Genomic DNA, 18,965 nt, shown 5'->3' on the forward strand with positions numbered 1-18,965 from the left:
TTGCCACTTCCAAGAAAGATGAGAGAGCTCTCTTTTCCTTGCACTGAGTGACCAAAGAATGCTCAGAACCCTATAAACTTCAGTCCCTAATGATTCCTCTGAAGGGAAGATTGTCCAACTTTGTAGGTAGTATTCCAACCCTATCTCTTACTTATCCCACCCATTCTTTCTTGCTAAAGCATTAAAACGGTTCCTCAGAATTGGGAGGAGGCTGTTTTGACTTTTGGTCAAGGCAGAGTCAAATTTTTAGAAATTAAATGTAACAAGTAAATATTAGTTCATTCACAACAAATTTCTCTGTTCAGACCAGGATCTTAGGTTAAAGTATAATTGTTGACTAATTTTATTGCAAGTGAGGTATAGCTTTGTTAATTATTGTAGGTCTTAGCAACTATCTGAGAAATGTTACTATCTATTGGAAAACTAGAATTCTCATTTGTTATTAGGTATGAGTTCTCAGTAATATCCATGTCAAGCACAGAAATGCTTTTGAGATCAAAATTAAAATGATTTCTGGACTTTCCATCTACTCTCTATAACTGTTGTCTTTCAGTCTAAGTAATGAAAATATTAAGATTCATTGTCATATAATAAAATTTGAACTCTATCTTAAGGAGAAATAACTCTAGAAATGGAATATACTGCTCAGGAGTCCATGAGCATCCCTTCAACTTAGAGTGGAAGCTTGTCAGAGATGTTGAAGAAGAGGTTTCTAGTTGGGTTTGAGTTGGAATAAATATTCTTTGAGGTTCTTTTGATTTTTGGGATTCTTGTGCCTGATCTGCCAAAAGTTACCACAGCCTTCAAATAATCTGAAAAGGGAGAGAGTATCAAACCATGGTGGAACAACATGGTTTCAGAGGAGGTTGTATCTTGAGCTGATCCTTGAAGGGAGTCTGAGATTTCTGAGATCAAAGACATGGGAGATGGCGTGTACAAGTGCCCAGATGTAGGATGTAGGAGGTGGAGTTTGGAAGTGTTTAGTCCAGTTTGGCTAGAATCCAGAATGCATAAAAAGGAGTAATGAAATGATGAGCCAGGTCATGGAAAGGTTTCCAGACAGAAAAATTTATGGTGTAGCCTAGAGGCAATGTGCAGCCACTGAAGGGAATAAGCATTTATATAACCCTTACTATATACCAGGTACTGTGCAAGATTCTTTTTACAAATATTATTTGATCCTTCAACAGTTCTGTAAGGTAAGTGCTATTATCATCTCCATTTTGCAGTTGAGGAAGCTGAGATAAAGCAGAAGTTAAACAACTTGCCCAGAGTCATGAAGCTGGTGTTTGTCTGTTTAACCTCAGGTCTTTTGGACTCCATGCCCAGAAATCTTATCTGTTGCCCCATTAACTGTCTCTGAGTGATGTGTTCAGACCTGTGCCTTAGGAGGATTTTTTTTTGTGGCTGTGTGGAAGTTGGTTTGGAGAGGAGAGAGAGGGAAAACTGTTCATCACAAGTTCAGACAGAAGGTGATAGAGTAATAGTCATGCTAGTGGAGAGAGAAACAGAATTGGGGTCATCCAAGCCTAGGGATTGTTTGTTTTGAAGCTGGTTGGAGATACCCTCTACAGAAATAGAGACAGAAGATTGTCTTGTTTTGGACATGTTGTAAAGAAGACAGTTTATACTCAGGTCATTCATTGTCTTTCCCATCATATTTTTCAGTGACCAAGTTATTCATTTTTCTTTAACATACTTTGTAATTACTGTTGTAATAATAATAAATAACTGGTCCCTGCCTGGGATGCCCTCTTCTTTGCTTCTTTTCCCTCATCATCTAAATTCTCCTTCATCCTTCAAAACAGTTAAGGAATTAACTCCTTTCTAGAAAAATGTTAGAAGAGGAAAGCAGGGAATGAATGGAGACATTTGATTGTAGAGAAAGAATAGAAATGGGGTTTACTGAGTTATTACCACTTTCACAAGAGCTGCAATTCTGGTGATCCACACAGTATATAAGACGGGTTATTTGTTGCCATTAGACAATAAGAGATCCTCTCAGTGTTCCTCACTCTCTTTTTTGGTAAATACTAAATTAAGATTAATAAGGATAATATTGTGGGGGGAGGGGGGACAAGTTCCTTTATCTTTCTCAATAATTCCCTTTCCCTCTAGGGCAAACTGGCCTCCTTTTTCCTATCCAGAGTTGAAGCCTTGAGCCCTCAACTCCAGCAGGTAAAAGGGTTATGGGGAGGACAGAATCATGGAAGCTGGAAAGGGTAGGGTGGGTAAGAATACAGAAAAGGTTAGATCTCCTTGCATTTTAACTTTATGATAGTCATATAGAATACAAGATCCAAAGTATTGGGATGATTCTGTATCTTTGCCCATACAGTCTTTCCCCTTAAATTTTTCTGACTTAATTTTAGTCTAAGATTTTTCTTTCCCTCCTACCCAATCCACATAGACACCTCTACCTACTTCCTTGTCTCTCCCCTATTTATGTCTGTCTTTTTCTGAGCTCATTGTGTGTTGGTCTTCCTTTCTTCCTTTGTTTCTCTCAGGTTTAGAATCGATTTTCCACCACCATTCCCCACCCCCATTCCATGTTTCTCACTGGTACTTGGGGAGGATCACAGAGTGATTCCCTTGGGTGACCCAGTTCCTGACTCTCCTCCCTACTATAGTTGGCGTGTGAGTGTTACGCGAGGTTGCCTGCCCTGGGGGCTGGCTTCTCCCAGGGCCTGAAGCACACAGAGAGCTGGGAACAAGAGTTACATTGTCTACTGGCCTCACTACATGGCCTTTTGGGGGCCCTCTACGAGGGTGCTGAGACTGGTATGGTTGGATCAGGATTAGTGGCTGGGAGAATGGTGGGGTTGGTAGGGTTTGATTGCTGTGGACCTTGGGAAGGTGGTGATGAGAAGGATGGGGGGGTGGAGATTATTGCCAGAATGGCATGGTTGGGGTTTGGGGGGATGATAGGTAAGGGTCATTCATTCATTGATTTATCTCTTAGCCTCTTGTGGGGAAAAATTCTCCTTATTTAAGGCAAAAATACAAGTGGGATCTGGGAAAAGTTGAGAAGCTCTCATTTTGTTGAAAGAAATAGAACATGTGGAAATGAACAGCATGCCTATTTTGGACATGAGTGTAAGGATACTTAATCTGAGCAGGGTAGAGTTAATCTGGGAAAATATCTTAGATTTGAATTTTTGGAAAAGGGGGGCACATTTTGACAAAGGGATGACTCTTTAGTAGGGAGTTTATTGGCTGTCACTCTGTGTGTGTGTGTGTGTGTGTGTGTGTGTGTGTGTGTGTGTGTGTATATGTATATGTATATGTCCAGCCCCGATACAATATGAAGGACCTGGAGTGGAGCTGCTGCTGCCACCCCCTGCAGATAATGATGTTCATGGTCTTCTCCAGCTTCGACAAAGGTTTTCAGGGCTGGCCCGATGTCTGGGGCTCATGCTCAGGTGTGAGAAAGGGGATAATATGGTATGGGGAGGTGGGAATGGAGGGGATAAGGGGGGAGGGTTGATCAAGGTTGAAGAGGGGAGGACCTGGAAAGAAGCAGAGTGAGAGACAGAGTCAGCAGGAATTAGGATTCAACTCTTACTTGGGTGCCCTTGGGTTTGAGGAAGACATAAGAAATGACTCTAGACAAAAACCCAGGGAAGCACTGAAAGGACAAGAGAAAAAAGAACTGGTCACTTGGAGAACCCAAGACTGATAGTATCCTGTCCCTGCCTCCACTTCCAGCTCAGAATTTGGGGCACCAGTGTCTGTGCCAGTGCAGGATATACTGGACATTATCTGCCGGACCCTCAGTGTTAGTGGCAAGAACATTGTAAGTGAAGAACTACTCAACCTTATCTCCATAAACCATCTGTGCTGTCCTCATCTACTCTAGGTTTCCCTGGCTCCCTAAGACTCAGGGTTCCTTATACTCTCTAGCTTCTTCTCCAAAAATGCCTGTACCTTTTCATTTTTCCTTATCTCCTTTCTCCATTGTCTCCTTACCTTCCTTGTCTCTCACTCCCCTACTTTACCTTCAGCCTGCCCTTGCCCCTTAAACATGAACTGATTTCTCTCCTGACCAGAGCTGGCTGGGGGATGGTCCTTTAAGGCTACTGCTGTTGCCCTCTATCCATCTGGAGGCCCTGGATCTGCTCTCTGCCCTTATCCTTTCGTGAGTGTGATTGGGGATGGGGGAATTGTTAAGGGAGTTGGGCAATGATCTCAGTATTTATACTATCCCCTCACTCTTTTAGGTGTGGGAGTCGACTTGTTCGATTTGGGGGACTTATCTGCCGCCTGCTTCCCCAGGTCCTTAACACCTGGAGTGCTGGGCGAGACCCCCTTCCCCCTGGCCAAGAGAGACCTTATAGGTAATGAAGCTCTAGGATGTTGTAGCAGCATTTGGGAGTGTAAATGGGATACAGGAAGAAGGGGACCAAGAGGATTGTGTGAGAAGTGGGTTCAAAGGGGTGAGTGGAAAGAAAAGATGCCTTTCATACCCATAACTCTCTCCCTTTGTCTCCCAGTGCAGTTCGGGCAAAGGTGTACTCAGTGTTGGAACTATGGGTACAGACCTGTGGGGCTGGGGCTGGGGTACTCCAGGGGGGAGCTCAGTCTGAGGCTCTGCTCACTCATCTGCTTAGTGACATCTTCCCACCTGCGGATGCCCTCAAGGTGAGGCCTTAATCTTCAGCCTTAGTCTCTCCCAAAGCCTCTCATTTCCTCACTTCCTGCTCTCTTCCTCTTTTTTTAAAATTTATCATACTTTCTAACTTACATAACTTTATAACTAACTTTTATTTATCCTATTTTCTAACTAATAATACTTTTTCTGCCTCCTCCACACTCCCCTGTTCCCAAGCTTCGTGGTCCCCGGGTTACCCAGGATGGAGGATTGCAGTCTGGGAAGCCTAGTGCCCCCAAGAAACTAAAGTTGGACTCAGGGGAAGCTGTGGTCCCACCCATGCACAGGAAGGGGGATAGCAATGCCAATAGTGATGTCTGTACCACTGCCCTGAGAGGTGAGGTTCCTTGATAGCACTGGGAGAAATGTTCTCTAATTTGGGGGAGTCAGCCCGGTTTCCGTCACTCACATGAACCCCTTCCCATCCTCCCAGGTTTGAGCCGGACCATCCTCATGTGCGGGCCCCTCATCAAGGAAGAGACTCACAGAGTTGGTCCCTTGCATTGGGATGTTGGATTTGGGGTGGGGGGTGAAGGGGTGAAGCCTGGATTGTTGTGACTGGAGTGTCTGGCCTTTGCTGTCTTCTTCCCCCTATAATATGTTGTTTTTGGTGGTAGAATTGAGGGAGGAGAGGGAGTGGGGAGTTTGTCGCTTAGTGTGTGACCTCTCTTTTTGACTCCCTTAGCGACTTCATGACCTGACATTGCCCATGGTGATGGGTACCCAACAGGGTGAGATTCCCGGAGGTTCTCCCTATACCAGTGCCCGTTGTCGCCGAGAGCTCTACCGCCTACTCCTTGCTCTTTTGCTGGCACCAGCACCACAATGCCCTCCCCCACTCACCTGTGCCCTGCAAGCCTTTTCCCTTGGCCAGCGTGAGGAGAACCTTGAGGTACCAACCTCTGAATTCCCTCACTTATCCTTTTTCTACCCTCTGACCTAGATTTTCTGCCTATCTTTGGGAAACCCAGTCTTATCTATTGGATATTCCTTGCTCTTTTCTCTTTTTCTATGTCACATCTCAAGTCTTCCCTTACTCTGGAGCTCAGCTTCTCTTTTTCTCATTTTTTGGTCCTTTTTCTGTCTTAGCTTCTCTTAGATTCTTCCCTGCCCTTCCCTTATTCTCTCCCATGGTGATAATAGTCCCTTTTTTCTCTCTCCTTCCCCCCTCCAGGTCTCTTCTTTCTGCTCTGAGGCACTAGTGACCTGTGCTGCCCTGGCCCACCCTCGAGTCCCTCCTCTCCAGTCCCCAAGTCCCTCCAGTCCCCCAACTGCTCCACCAATTCAGCCTGAGCCTCCTTCACCCTTCCGGGCCCCACCTTTCCACCCCCCTGGTCCTCGACCCCCAACCACTGCCACAGCTAACCATCTGGGCCTCCCTGTCCCAGGCTTGGTGTCTGTTCCCCCTCGCCTTCTCCCTGGCCCTGAAAATCATCGAGCAGCCCTTAGTGAAGATTCTGTCCCAGCCCCTACTGGGACACCCCCACCTTCTCAGCCCCCAGATGAGGCCTTTGGAGGGAGGCCTCCCCGACCAGCATTTGTTCATTATGAGAAGGAGGAGACATCAGATGTAGAGATCTCTCTGGAGAGTGACTCAGATGACAGTGTGGTGATTGTGCCAGAGGGATTACTGCCCCTGCCTCCTGCTCCTCCCCAGGGTGGCACACCACCTCCAGCACCACCTGTTGTTCCTACTGCTGCCTCCCCACCCCTGCCACCCAAAGAAGAGCCTGAGGAGCTGCCTCCTGCCCCTGGACCCCTCCCACCTCCACCAGGAACTGGAACGCTCCCACCGCCTCAGCTGGTGGCTGAAGGGACACCTGGTGGGGGACCCCCTTCACTGGAAGAAGATCTAACCGTTATCAACATCAACAGCAGTGATGAGGAAGAGGAGGAGGAGGAGGAAGAGGAGGAGGAGGAGGAAGAAGACTTCCCAGAGGATGAGGATGAGGAGGATGAAGAGGAAGAATATTTTGAAGAGGAGGAAGAAGAGGAAGAAGAATTTGAAGAAGAGTTTGAGGAAGAAGAGGAAGGAGAGCTGGAGGAAGAGGAGGAGGAGGAGGAAGAAGAGGAAGAAGAGGAAGAGCTGGAGGAGGTAGAATTTGAAGCAGCAGAGGGTGAGGTAGAGAATAGGGGAGCCCCTCCTCCAGATTCTACTCCCCCTCCCCCTCCCTCAGAACCTCCCAAGGAAGAACCAGAGCCTGGTCTCCTGATGGAAGTAGAAGAACCCAGTGCTGAGGATGAAAAGGAGGGTGGTGGTGCCCCTCCCCTGGCCCTTGAGGCTTCATCCCCTCAAGGAGGAAGGGAGGAGGAAGGTAGAACAGTTGTACCAGAAACAGCCCCTGCTGAAGAGCTGGCTGGAAATGAGCCCCCTACCTTAAGTGGGGAAGGAACTAATGGGAGGAGCAATCAAGAGCCTCCCCCAGCCAAGGCGGCTGAGGCAACAGCAACAGAGACTGAAACGCCACCCATTGGGGAGGTAAGAGGGATGAGGACAGGAGGGTGGTGCTGGGGGTGGGTGGAGGAGGAAGAGGCTGCTTCTTAGGCTCATTATAGCTTCCAACCTTATCTATACTTCCCTTTTGTCTGTGACTTTCTACCTCTCCAGAAGGAACAAGATGACACAGCCGCTATGCTGGCCGATTTCATTGACTGCCCCCCTGATGAAGAGAAGCCAACACCCCCACCTGAGCCTGACTCTTAGCATTCCCTCCACCTCACATCTCCCAGGTCTCCAACTTGAAATAAAGTCATTATCTGTATATCAGCCACAGCCTCTGCTTCTGCTTTTGCCCCCAAATATTTTGTCTTAGAAGATATCTCAGGCCTGATGGAAGGAGACAGATTGACCTGTCTGACTCTACGCTCATCTCTTCTTCCGCTCATCTCTTCTTCCATCTCTCTCCCTCTTCTCTCCTCCCTCTAATCTCTTCAGCCATCAAAACTCAATAGCTGGGGCGGCTAGGTGAAGCAGTGGATAAATCATGGGCCCTGGAGTCAGGAGTACCTGGGTTCAAATCCCATCTCAGACCCTTGATAATTACCTAGCTGTGTGGCCTTGGGCAAGCCACTTAACCCCATTTGCCTTGCAAAAGCCTTAAAAAAAAACAACTCAATAGCCTCATCTTTTCTTTCCTTTCAATAGATGTTCTGACCTCTGACTGACCATATCAGCATTTTCATAGATTTCTTTCAGAATTCATAGTCTTTGATTTAACCTTCATAAACAATAATAATAGGACTACAGTTTTGCCTTAGGTAAACTAGGTTAGGAAGTCAATACTGTTCCCATTTTTCTGGAATGAAAATTGAGACCCAGAAGAGAAATGACATAAAGTCCCATAGAGGAACTGGGGATACACTATATTAGGGTACACAGACCTATTCCTGTAGATGAAGAGGGATGATGGGTCAAGAGTACACTTAAGACACTTAAGAAACTTTGTGATCTGGTAGGGGAGGTGACATTTCATTGGGTTATCCATAGAATGTTCAAGTTGTCAGGGACCCTGGGTATGATATGGAACAGTCCCTTAGGATTATTAGGAGGCAGACTTGAGAGATAAAGTGATTCAGCTAATGCTATAACCTAGATCCTCAACTCTCAATCTAGTATTCCTTTCAGGCCATATGTTATTAGGTCCCTACTATCCGTTTAGGGATAGATTTAAAGTTAGGAATTTTCATTTAGAACAAGTGAATCTGAAAGGTGATGGAAGTTGAAGTTTACAAAATATGAAAGGAATGAGTGGGATAGAGGTGATGGAACTAGGGGATCTTTGAAAGTACTCTGAAGAATGGGTGTGACCTCAACTCCAGCTGTTGGTGCAGCTGGACAAATGTTAATTTCTTGGGACTGCTGATGGCACTTTGGGTTTCCTCTCCAGAGAAAATCTAGCAGTGACCTAGGAATTTGGAGGCCTGGCTTCTAGTCCCAACCCTTCCTTGGACTAGTTTTACAGCCTTGGATAAGGTGCTTTAATTTTTCATTATCTTTATGAGAGTTGGACTAGATTATCTCAAAGGTCCTCCTAACTCAGATTTAATAAAACTATGACTAAGTAATCTTCCCCACCCATTTCCTGCCTTTGCCCTGGCAGTAAATCTGGTCCCTTTCAGCTGCTTTTTTAGAGTTGGCTAGGGACTGTCCCTGTGTAGGCATGTGTCTATAGGAGCTAGAAATTGGGTATCAGGTGGTTACTCAGATTTCTTTCTAATTGGGCTGAATGCAATATCTACCACTGTTTCCAGTCCTGTAGTAAAGCAGGAATCTGATCCTATCAGGTCTTTGTCTAACACTTCCCATTTCCTAAATATTCTCAATTTTTTCACCTGATTATCAATTATCACCAAGTCTTTGTCATTATCCATAAAATATGGTCCTAAAAAAAACGTAAAATCCTGGGTATGTGCTTTGAGTTAGGCCAAGTAAAAGAGGGCCATAACCTCTTCTTTTGCAAATTGTGTAAGAGTTTGTGTATGCGTGTGCTTGTCACACTATCACAAAGTTAATTCATGTATTGATTGAAATGATCTTTTTTTTTTGCCTATCCCCACCTCTATATAGTCTTGGTGCAGCTGAGGTTTTTTGGCTTTGTTTTTAGATGTAAGTGGAGAACTTTACAATTATTCCTAGTAAATTTCATCTATTTGGCTCCATTATTTGACTGTATTCAGGTTTTAAAAATCCTGACTTCCTTATCTAATATTTTAAGCTCCTAGCTTTTCATCATCTATAGATTTGAATAGTAGCCATGTATCTCTTTATTTGGGTAAAAATGTTAACAAAACAGTCGAAGGTAGGTAGATTCTTGAACACTTTACTAGTGATTTTACAGATTAAATAACTATTCTGGGTCTAGACTGTCATCTAGCCCTTATCTTTCTATATTGCTAGCAGGCTAGCATGAGAGCCTTGTGGACTTCAGCTGGACTTGGGTGTGCCCCCTAAACATACCCTTCATATATCTAATTCCAGGCCTTAGCTTAGCATTCACTCCATTAGGAATGCCCTCCCTTTGGCTTACACAGTCCTGTATAGCTCTCAAGACTTGCCTCGATATCTAAATGTATTGTTTAAACTTCTCTGATCCATTCCACAGTAACCCATCTCTCTCTCTTAGGTTTTGTGGTATCCTGCCTGTGCTCCTTGTGTTGGCTCTTATAGCACAGGCCCAGTGTCTTATTTTTTCAAAATGTTATGGAGTCCTGAATAGAGTTAGAGTTGTAAGAGACTTGGAAATGGATCATCTAGTTCAGCCTCAGTAGTTTATGGAAGAGGGGCAGCTAGGTGGCACAGTGGATAGAGCACAGGCCCTAGAGTCGGGAGGACCTGAATTCAATTGCAGCCTCAGATACTTAATAATTGCCTAGCTGTGTGAACTTGGGCAAGTCACTTCACCCCGTTGCCTCACAAAAAATAAATTATGGAAGAGGAAATTACGGCCAAGAAAAGTGAAGTCCTGAGATGTACAGAACAAAGCTATTCTTTATTGGAGTCTAGTGCTTTTAACTTCTGAACTCATTAAGAGTAACCTGCTGGACAGTTGTTTGTCTTAGTATTCCACTGACCATAAGAAAGAGATTTCCACTAGGTGGAAGTCATCAGACAGGGGAGTTGATATAAGAGGTATAAAATGAATGAGCTTGTAAACTGGAGAAGAGGAGAAAAAAAGATGTGCATAAGTGATTGAGACTATGCTGAACCAATGAATGTGTCCATTGCAGTTGGAGTGACTTAAGGGCAGTCAACAGATTTTTCTTTATTCCTTGTTTTCCCACAGCACAAATCTGGGAATGGAAATTGGATTCTTTTCCTTCTGAAAGTCCTTTCAGGCTGACAGCAGGTTGAAGGAAGACAGAAGGATGTGAGCTCCATCATAGACTTATTAGAATGCTTATTTGTGTTTCTGTAATATTTTAGACTGTTAATAACAAATTACACAATCATTAACAATGATTTTTTTTTCAAAGACCATAAACTCTTGGTTCAGGATTTGAGAGAATCAAAGTTATCCCATGGGAAAAGATTTCCTCATTTTTCTTGAGAATGAGGGCCGAACCAATTAAAGAGTTTCTGTAAATGGTTATTTTTTTTTAGTACTTTGTAGTTTTTGCGAGGCAAATGGGGTTAAGTGGCTTGCCCAAGGCCACACAACTAGGTAATTATTAAACGTCTGAGGCCGGATTTGAACTCAGGTACTCCTGACTCCAGGGTCAGTGCTCTAGCCACTTCGCCACCTAGCTGCCCCCGAAATGGGTATTTTTTGAGAATATGTCAGAGCCTGTCTACTTTTGATCTGGAGAAAGATAATTAGGGGATGATCTGGTGGCAGGGGGTGGGTGATTGGTATGTCTATCAATGCACTTAAGTATAGCATCATAAAGTTCTACCAAAGGCTACAATAATAAATAATAAAAATTTGAATGCATAAAGAGCAACATAATGAGAAAAATTTCTTTGTGTCCTAAATCTTGTGTCTCCAAGAAACCCTAGAGTGTAAACTTATGAGTGTATAGCTGTTTAGGTCTGCAGTTTTCTGTCCAGATTCAAAGACTATCCATCATTTATAGGAATCTCCTGCTATCTCCACCATTTCTGTCTCCAAGTTCCTCCTCCAGTTTCTCAGCTATTCCAGATTTACTTCCACTTTCTCACTGGTCAATGCTGGACCCCAGAGTTCCTGATAAGATGTTTTTTGTGGTTTAGTGCAGTTATTTTCTGCTTTTGAACCTCCTAAGATAGTTGCCCATTCCCAACCCCAGATTTCCAGGAAAAAGAAAAATATTTGCTTGCATTTTAGGATGCTCCCAACAAATCCTTATATCTGTTTTACAGATGAGGAGTTTTTCTGCCTGGAGCAAATGGTTCCAAAATCACCCTTAGTTGAAGGAGGAGGTAAAGAGATCTCTGAGAATTGAAGACACTTGTGAAAATCAGATGGCTAGGTAGAGAGAGCACAGTGCAATGCAGAATAAGTTAGCTTTCAATATTAACTAGTTATTCTTACTAACTAATAACTTACTAACCAAGTGTTACTGGGGACAGCATGCCAAAGAGGATAGAGAACTGATTTAGAGTCAGTACTTCAGTTGACTTGAAATCCTGCCTTTTGCACATTGTGTGACCACAGGGAAGTCATAACACTTGGCATTGTAGTGAACTCTAAAAGGCTGTGGTAGACAATATCCCCATTAGCGCTGATGAAATCACAGATTTGGACTAAAAGAACCCCCCCAAAAAAACCTCCTAGGTGACAGATTGTTATTTATAGGCAGTTAAAGTACCTCAAGAGTGACCAATGCTCTCTAAATATAGTACCCTAATTGTCTTACCTCAAGCTTTTGTAGGAACATCCCGTGGGCCATGCCCACAAACTTAGAGGCAAGCAGACAACTCTGCTCCTGAAATTCCTTCCTAGACTGGAGAACTATGTAGGGACAGGGAACACAGAAGAGCTTAACTGGGATCCCTGGACTGAGATTACTTCTCACTCAATCACCTGGTAAGGTGGGAATAACAGTTCAGAGTTGAAACCCTCAAAATGTTTTCATTTTTCCAAACCCCATGCCTCTCTGCAAGGACCTTTATGATGGAATTACAATCTACCTTTGCCAGAAATGAGGAGTTTCTTCTTCAAAGACTAGGCCTCTGGGGTCATAGGACTTCTACTACCATTCCTTCTTTTCTGTATAAGAGAACAAGCTGAGATATACCCATACATACCATCTTTCCAGTGTTCTTCACTTTAACTAGATGAATTCCTCATACAGATTAGCCTCATAAAGTTTCCTGTCTCTTTTAATATTTCAAGCTTCTTTTCAATATCAATCCAAAGCTTTTTCCTTTGAAATTTTCTGGACATGGCTAGGCAATTACTAAGTGTCTGAGGTCAGGTTTGAACTCAGATCCTCGTCTTCAGGTGTGGTGCTCTATCCACTTCATCACCTAGCTGACCCTCCCCATTTACTTCTGCTTTACTTCTATCTTACCCTCCTATTCCTGTACTTACCCAACCCTCCAAGAATCCCTTCCTTATTCTCTTACCCCACTGTATCCCCTAGTCCTCTTGTTTCTTTCTGTTTAAAAGACTTTTTACCTTTATAGATATTTATGTGGTTTCCTTTTACCCATTCCTAATGAAAATAAGTTTCAGCACAGTCCTCCCCTTGCTAAGCCTCTTTATCAATTTTCCTTTTTTTGCCTCATTTGTATGAGATAATTGTTTGTTTTATGTCTTCCTATGCAGTTCTATTTTTTCAGAATCACCCCATCACACTCAGCTCAGCCCAAGCCTTTCTTTTCAAACTACTCAAATAAAAATGACAGTCTCAAAGGAACTGATAATATTTTTATATATATAAGAAATAAACAATTGGGCCTTATTGAGTCTCTTATAATGAGTCCTTAATGTTTATATTTCTCCTGGATGCTGTCTTTCAAAATTTCCCTTAAGTTCTGCTGTTTGTGTCACAAATTCCTGAAAGTCTTTCAGACCCTTAAATGTCCATTTTTTTTTCCATTCAGGATTATACTTTGCTGGTTAAGTTGCTCTATTGCTCTATGAAATATAATATTCTAAGACCTATAGTCTTGTAGTTGCTAGGTAATTAGTAAATGTCTGGGGCCAGATTTGAACTCAGGTCCTCCTGACTTCAGGGCCAGTGATCTATCCACTGCATGTAAGCCAAATTGTATCTCCATGATATATAATTTGTTTTTTTTTCCTTCTTTCCAATATTTTCTCCTTAACCTGGGAACTTGGGAACTTGGCCTTGTTCTAGAACTTAAGGGAATTTTTCTTGGTAATTTCTTGTAATATTGTATCGAGATTTTTTAAAATTATAATTTTCACACAGTCTGACCCTTCTTTTATTATTTCTTCTCAGTCTATACTCCAGACCAGTTTTTTTCTGATGAGATACATTTTCTATTTTTTCATTTTCTTTTGTTTTTGCAAGGCAATGGGATTAAGTGATTTGCCCAAAGTCACAAAGCTAGGTAATTATTAAGTGTCTCAGATCACATTTGAACTCAGGTTGGTGCATTTATTCAAAACATGATTGTTGATAGTTTGGCAGCCTGGTGGTACATCATATGGAGTGATGATTTTAGAATTAGGAAGATCTAAATCCAACCTCAGAAACTTCTTAACTGTGTTGGCAAGCTGCCTCAGCTTCTCCAATTCTAAAAGACAATAGCACACCAGGTTGTGAGGACAAAATAAGACAATATTTGTATAATACCACAACATTTGGCATATGGTAGGTATCAAAGACCTTGGTCAGATCTACAAATGTATACAGATCTCTATTCTGTTCTTAGTACTTTTCCTGGAGTTGTCAGGCAGAAAACAACATATCAATTATTTCTCAACCCTTTCTGAAGCCACAGTGGCTCTCAGGGAGGTGACTATCTTCCAAGGAGGACTCTAGCAGGAATCTTATCAACAGTGACTAAAAGAAATATCCCTGTGATTGTCACAGGACAATCTATTACCTTCACCTTTATAGAGATGGACAATGGAAGCATCCTTGAATTCTTGGGGGATGACCTCTTCATACCATGTAACCTGGAACTTTTCAGTCAGCTTTTAGATGAATAATGGGTCCCCCACCTTGTAGATCTCAGCTGGAATAGAATCAGCACCAGGTGTTTTGCCACTTGAAAGGAGCCATTTAAAGGTATTCAAAACCTCTTCTTCAGCTGGAACTTCAGCTAGGCGTGAATTGACTTCAACTTTAGGTAAATGATCAATGTCTTCTGCATTGATTGATGATGGTCTGCTAAGAACACTGTGGGGGTGGCTAGACGGTGCAGTGGATAGATCACTAGCCCTGGAGTCAGGAGGACCTGAGTTCAAATGTGGCCCCAGACATTTAATAATTACCTAGCTGTGTGACCTTGAGCAAGTCACTTAACCCTACTGTTTTGCCAAAATACCCACTATGGAAGTGTTTAGCCCATCTTTCTGAGGTCAAGTATCTCTCATTAATCTACTGGATCCATCATCACTGAGTAGTTCAGATGTACCATAGTTCTTTGGCCCATAAATAACCTTCAGGGCATCATAAAAACATTTTGGTTTGTTACTGGCTACATAAAATTGAATTTCATCTTACTGAGTCAAGAGTCCTGCATTTCTTTAAGCTTAACTTGTACTTTACTTTTATATCAAAATTTGATTGTCCTTAGAAGTTCAACAATATTGTACTTCTGTTTCATGATTTGCATGCCCGGGTTCTGGATGGTGGATGATGCTCTCAAGATTTCCTAGTCATCAGTGGAGTGAAACAAGGATGTGTCCTTGCTCCCATGTTTTCAGCCATGTTATCAAACACCTTCACCAAGGATTAACATGACATCAAAGTCAGCTACTGCACTGATGGGTAATTCTTCAACTTGAAATGCTAAGACCAAAGTGGTGGGAGTGTTGGTGTATGATCTTCTGTTTGCAGGTGATTGTGCCCTCACAATGTGGCCTCTGAAGCTGAGATGCAACAAAAAGCTGACTCCATCAGCCAGCACCACACCATCCATATGTGGAACCATAGATTGCAGCAAATGAAGTTTTGAACAAGTTTGTGGACAAGTTCACTTAACCTTGGCAATGTTCTTTCCAAGGGGGCACATTTTGCCAATGAGGCTGACACATGCATTGCTAGAGCTAGCTCAGTATTTGGGAGGCTTCTGAAAGAAAGTGGGGGGGAAAGGGGTATTAAACTAAACTGAAGGTCTACAGAGCTGATGTGCTGAACTCATTGCTATATGCCTTTGAAAGCTGGACAGTCTTTCAGCACCATATCAGGAAACTGAATCACTTCCATTTAAATTGTCTTAGAAAAATTCTGAAGATCACCTATTAGGAGAAGATAACAGATACTGCTTTCTGGAGTTAAACTGCCTAGCTTTCCAGCACAGTGAGTGCAAATATGATGGCCTGATCATGTTGTTAGAATGCCAAAAGTACACTTGCCAAAAAGACTATTCTGTTGAGAAATCCAACAGGCAGGTGCTCACAGCAGGGTCAGAAGAAGTGATACCAGGATACCCTGAAGGTCTCTCTTAAGAACTTTGGAATTGATTGTGCAACATGGGAGACCGTCTATCATTGGTATGCCCTCATCAGTGAGGGTATTGTGCTCTATGAGAAGGGCAGAATTGAAGCAGTTCAGAGGAAACGTGACATACCCAAGTTTAGAGTACCCAACCTAGGTGTTTACTATTTGTACCTGACCTGTGGTAGAGCATTCTGAGCTCATATTGGGTTGATCAACCACAGTTGGACATACTGTAATTTGAGTCACACATAGTGATGTCATTTTGGTCTTCCTCAAGAATAAAGGACAAGGGGGTCCTCTCTTGGGTGCTCTCTCATTAAACTTATACACTAAGTACTCTAAGTTTTTGAGAGACAGAACCCACAGAGGGACCCAGTGAGGCAGTTCTCCTATTCAAGGTAACCTGGAAAAGAGCAGAGCAAAAGAACTTCAGCCTCCTGGAGGCAGCCCCAGGGTGCTGAGAGCCACTGAGCTATGGGGGAGTTTCCTGACCTACACCCTGGGGAGCAATGAGCACAACTTGGGGGAACAGCAGAGGACCTCTGCCAGAGCAAGCACGTGAAGCCCAGCCCTCAGGGCACACAGCTAGCAGCATTGCCAAGGCAGTCCAGATCCAGGAAACAGAAGCAGGCAGAGCTGGTAAGCAGGAGCCCCCAGGGCATAAGCCCATGGAACCTAGGGAGGGGAGTGACAGGAGACTGACAAGCTCTGCCCCTGGAACAGGACTCTGGGGTTCTGACCACATTCAGATCCTGATCACTGTCTAGGCCCCCCCCCATAGAACATCAGGGCCCCTCCCACCTCAGCCCCATGGCAAGGGGGGGCGCTTATGGTCATTCACAGACCAGGAGGGAGGACAGAGCCTCTCACACTGAGATCCCTGTGGGAGTGTCCCAAAAGCTCAGGAAGCACCCCCAAAACAGGCTAAGGCTGAGAAAATGAGCAAGCAGAGAAACAAGAAGAACACCATTGAGAAATATTTTGCCTGTGAGCCCAAGAAGGATCAAAACACTCAGTCTGAAAATGAGGAAGCACAAGCTCCTGCATCTAAAGACTCTAAGAAAAACAGAAATTGGGCTCAGGCCAGGACAGAGCTCAAAAAAGACTTTGAAAATCAAATGAGGGAGTTAGAAGAAAAACTAGGAAAAGAAATGAGAGAGATGCAGGAAAAACATGAAAATGAAGTTAGCAGCTTAGTCAAGGAAATCCAAAAAAATGCTGAAGAAAATAGCATGCTAAAAACCAGCTTAGGTCAAATGGATAAAACAGTTCAAAAAGTTATGGAGGAGAAGAATGCTTTAAAAAGCAGAACTGGCCAGATGGAAAAAGAGATAAGAAAGCTCTCTGAGGAAAACAAATCCTTCAGACAAAGAATACAATTCAGGGAGATAGCTGAATTTACAAGAAATTAGGACTCAATACTTCAAAACCAAAAGAATGAAAAATTATAAGAAAATGTGAAACATCTCACTGAAAAAACAACTGATATGGAAAACAGATTTAGGAAAGATAATTTAAAAATTATTGGAATACCTGAAAGTCATGATCAGGAAAAGAGCCTTGACATCATTTTCAGAGAATTACTACAGGAAAATTGCCCTGATATCCTAGAAGCAGAGGGCAAAATAGAAATGGAGAAAATCCACCGATCCCCCTGAGAAAGAGATTCCACAAAACCAACCCTCAGGAATATTATAGCCAAGTTCTAGAACTCCCAATTCAAAGAGAAAATATTACAAGCAGCCAGAAGGACATAATTCAAATACCATGGAGCTGCAATCAGGATCTCACAGGACTTAGCAGCAACTATATTAAAAGGTCGGAGGGCTTGGAATATAATATACCGGAAGGCAAAAGAGCTTAGAATGCAACTGAGAATCATCTACCCAGTAAAACTGAATGTCCTCTTCCTTTTTTTTTTTTTTAAAGCTTTTTGTAAGGCAAATGGGGTTAAGTGGCTTGCTCAAGGCCACACAGCTAGGTAATTATTGTCTGAGATCGGATTTGAACCCAGGTACTCCTGACTCCGAGGCCGGTGCTTTATCCACTACGCCACCTAGCAGGCCCTGAATGTCCTCTTCCAGGGAAAAAGATGGACTTTCAATGAACCAGGGGAATTTCAAATGTTCCTGTTGGAATGGCTAGAGCTGAACAGAAGGTTTGATCTTCAAATACAGGACTCAGGTGAAGCATGGAGATTGGAGGAGAACGGGAAAATATGAGGGACCTAATGATGATAAACTGCATGTATCCCTGTATTAAAAAATGACATTGATAATACTCATATGAATCTTCTCATTTAATAGAGCACATAAAAGGAGCTTTTATAGATGAAGCATAGGAGAAAGCTGAATTTGAAGATAAAAATATGGTGTAAAAATGGAGTCAATAGAAAAAAGGGAAATGTAATGGGAGAAAGAAAAAGGAGAGGGGGAATAGGCCAAGAGATTTCACGTAATAAGATTTTTCTTTATTACAATGAGCTATTGCAATGATATGGAACGGGGGAAGGTAAGGGGGAATGAGGAAATCTTTGCTCATCAGAAGTGGCTAGGAGAGGAAACAGCATATATACTCAATGGGGTATAGACATGTGGAGTAAGAAGGAGAGGGGGACAGGGGGAAGGGAGGGATGTGAATGAAGGAAGAGAGGATGGACCATGGGGGGAGAGTGGTCAGATAGAACACATTTTCTTTTTTACTTCTTGCAAGGGCCTGGGATTGGATGGCCTGTCGGGGACCATAGTGCCAGGTGGATTCTGGGCCTAAGGGGTGGTATGGGGGCTCAGGGCCTCTTGGCCCCAGGGCCAGGAATCTGGCTGCTGCGCCACTCAGCTACCCTACAGCAGAGTCAGAGTGAAAGGAGAGAGAAAATATAGTACATGGTAGTGGAGAAATACGAAAGGAGGGAGTTGCGATCAGCAATGGCAACAGTGGAAAAATATGGAAGTAACTTTTGTAATGGACTTATCATAAAGAATGTGATTTAGCCGCAACAGAGTTGGTGGTGCTGGAACACAGACTGAAGCACATTTTTTTTGTTATTATTTTGCGGGGGGGGGGGGGGGTACAGGGCAAATGGGGCTGGGTGGTCTACCTGGGGCTTCATAGCAGGGTGATCGTGGGTGTCTGAGGCCAGATTTGGACCTGGGTGTTCCTGGCTCAAGGGCCAGTGCTCTGTCCGCCACCCAGCCGCCCCTACTATTATTACTATTTTATTTTATTTTAGGTCTTTTTTCTTTCTTTTTTTGGT

At 43.3% G+C, this 18,965-nt stretch overlaps 1 protein-coding gene across 2 annotated transcripts in view; it reads left to right on the forward strand.

Annotated features, from left to right (window-relative positions):
* PELP1 (proline, glutamate and leucine rich protein 1) overlaps positions 1-13,277 on the forward strand; it is a 51,826-nt gene extending 38,549 nt beyond the window's left edge. The window contains exons 6-17 of one of the 2 annotated variants that reach the window (XM_074225422.1): positions 2,119-2,178; positions 2,631-2,781; positions 3,293-3,422; positions 3,709-3,796; positions 4,050-4,138; positions 4,221-4,337; positions 4,494-4,641; positions 4,829-4,988; positions 5,085-5,140; positions 5,337-5,543; positions 5,826-7,130; positions 7,260-13,277. In XM_074225422.1, coding sequence (XP_074081523.1) covers positions 2,119-2,178; positions 2,631-2,781; positions 3,293-3,422; positions 3,709-3,796; positions 4,050-4,138; positions 4,221-4,337; positions 4,494-4,641; positions 4,829-4,988; positions 5,085-5,140; positions 5,337-5,543; positions 5,826-7,130; positions 7,260-7,355 — 2,607 coding nt within the window. In that variant the 3' untranslated portion in view covers positions 7,356-13,277. The remainder of the gene's footprint in view (positions 1-2,118; positions 2,179-2,630; positions 2,782-3,292; positions 3,423-3,708; positions 3,797-4,049; positions 4,139-4,220; positions 4,338-4,493; positions 4,642-4,828; positions 4,989-5,084; positions 5,141-5,336; positions 5,544-5,825; positions 7,131-7,259) is intronic. The other variant, XM_074225420.1, reaches the window with a different exon arrangement.
* Positions 13,278-18,965: the final 5,688 nt, after the last annotated feature.

The sequence above is a fragment of the Macrotis lagotis genome, chromosome 2, assembly GCF_037893015.1.
Source record: "Macrotis lagotis isolate mMagLag1 chromosome 2, bilby.v1.9.chrom.fasta, whole genome shotgun sequence".
NCBI lineage: Eukaryota > Metazoa > Chordata > Mammalia > Peramelemorphia > Peramelidae > Macrotis > Macrotis lagotis.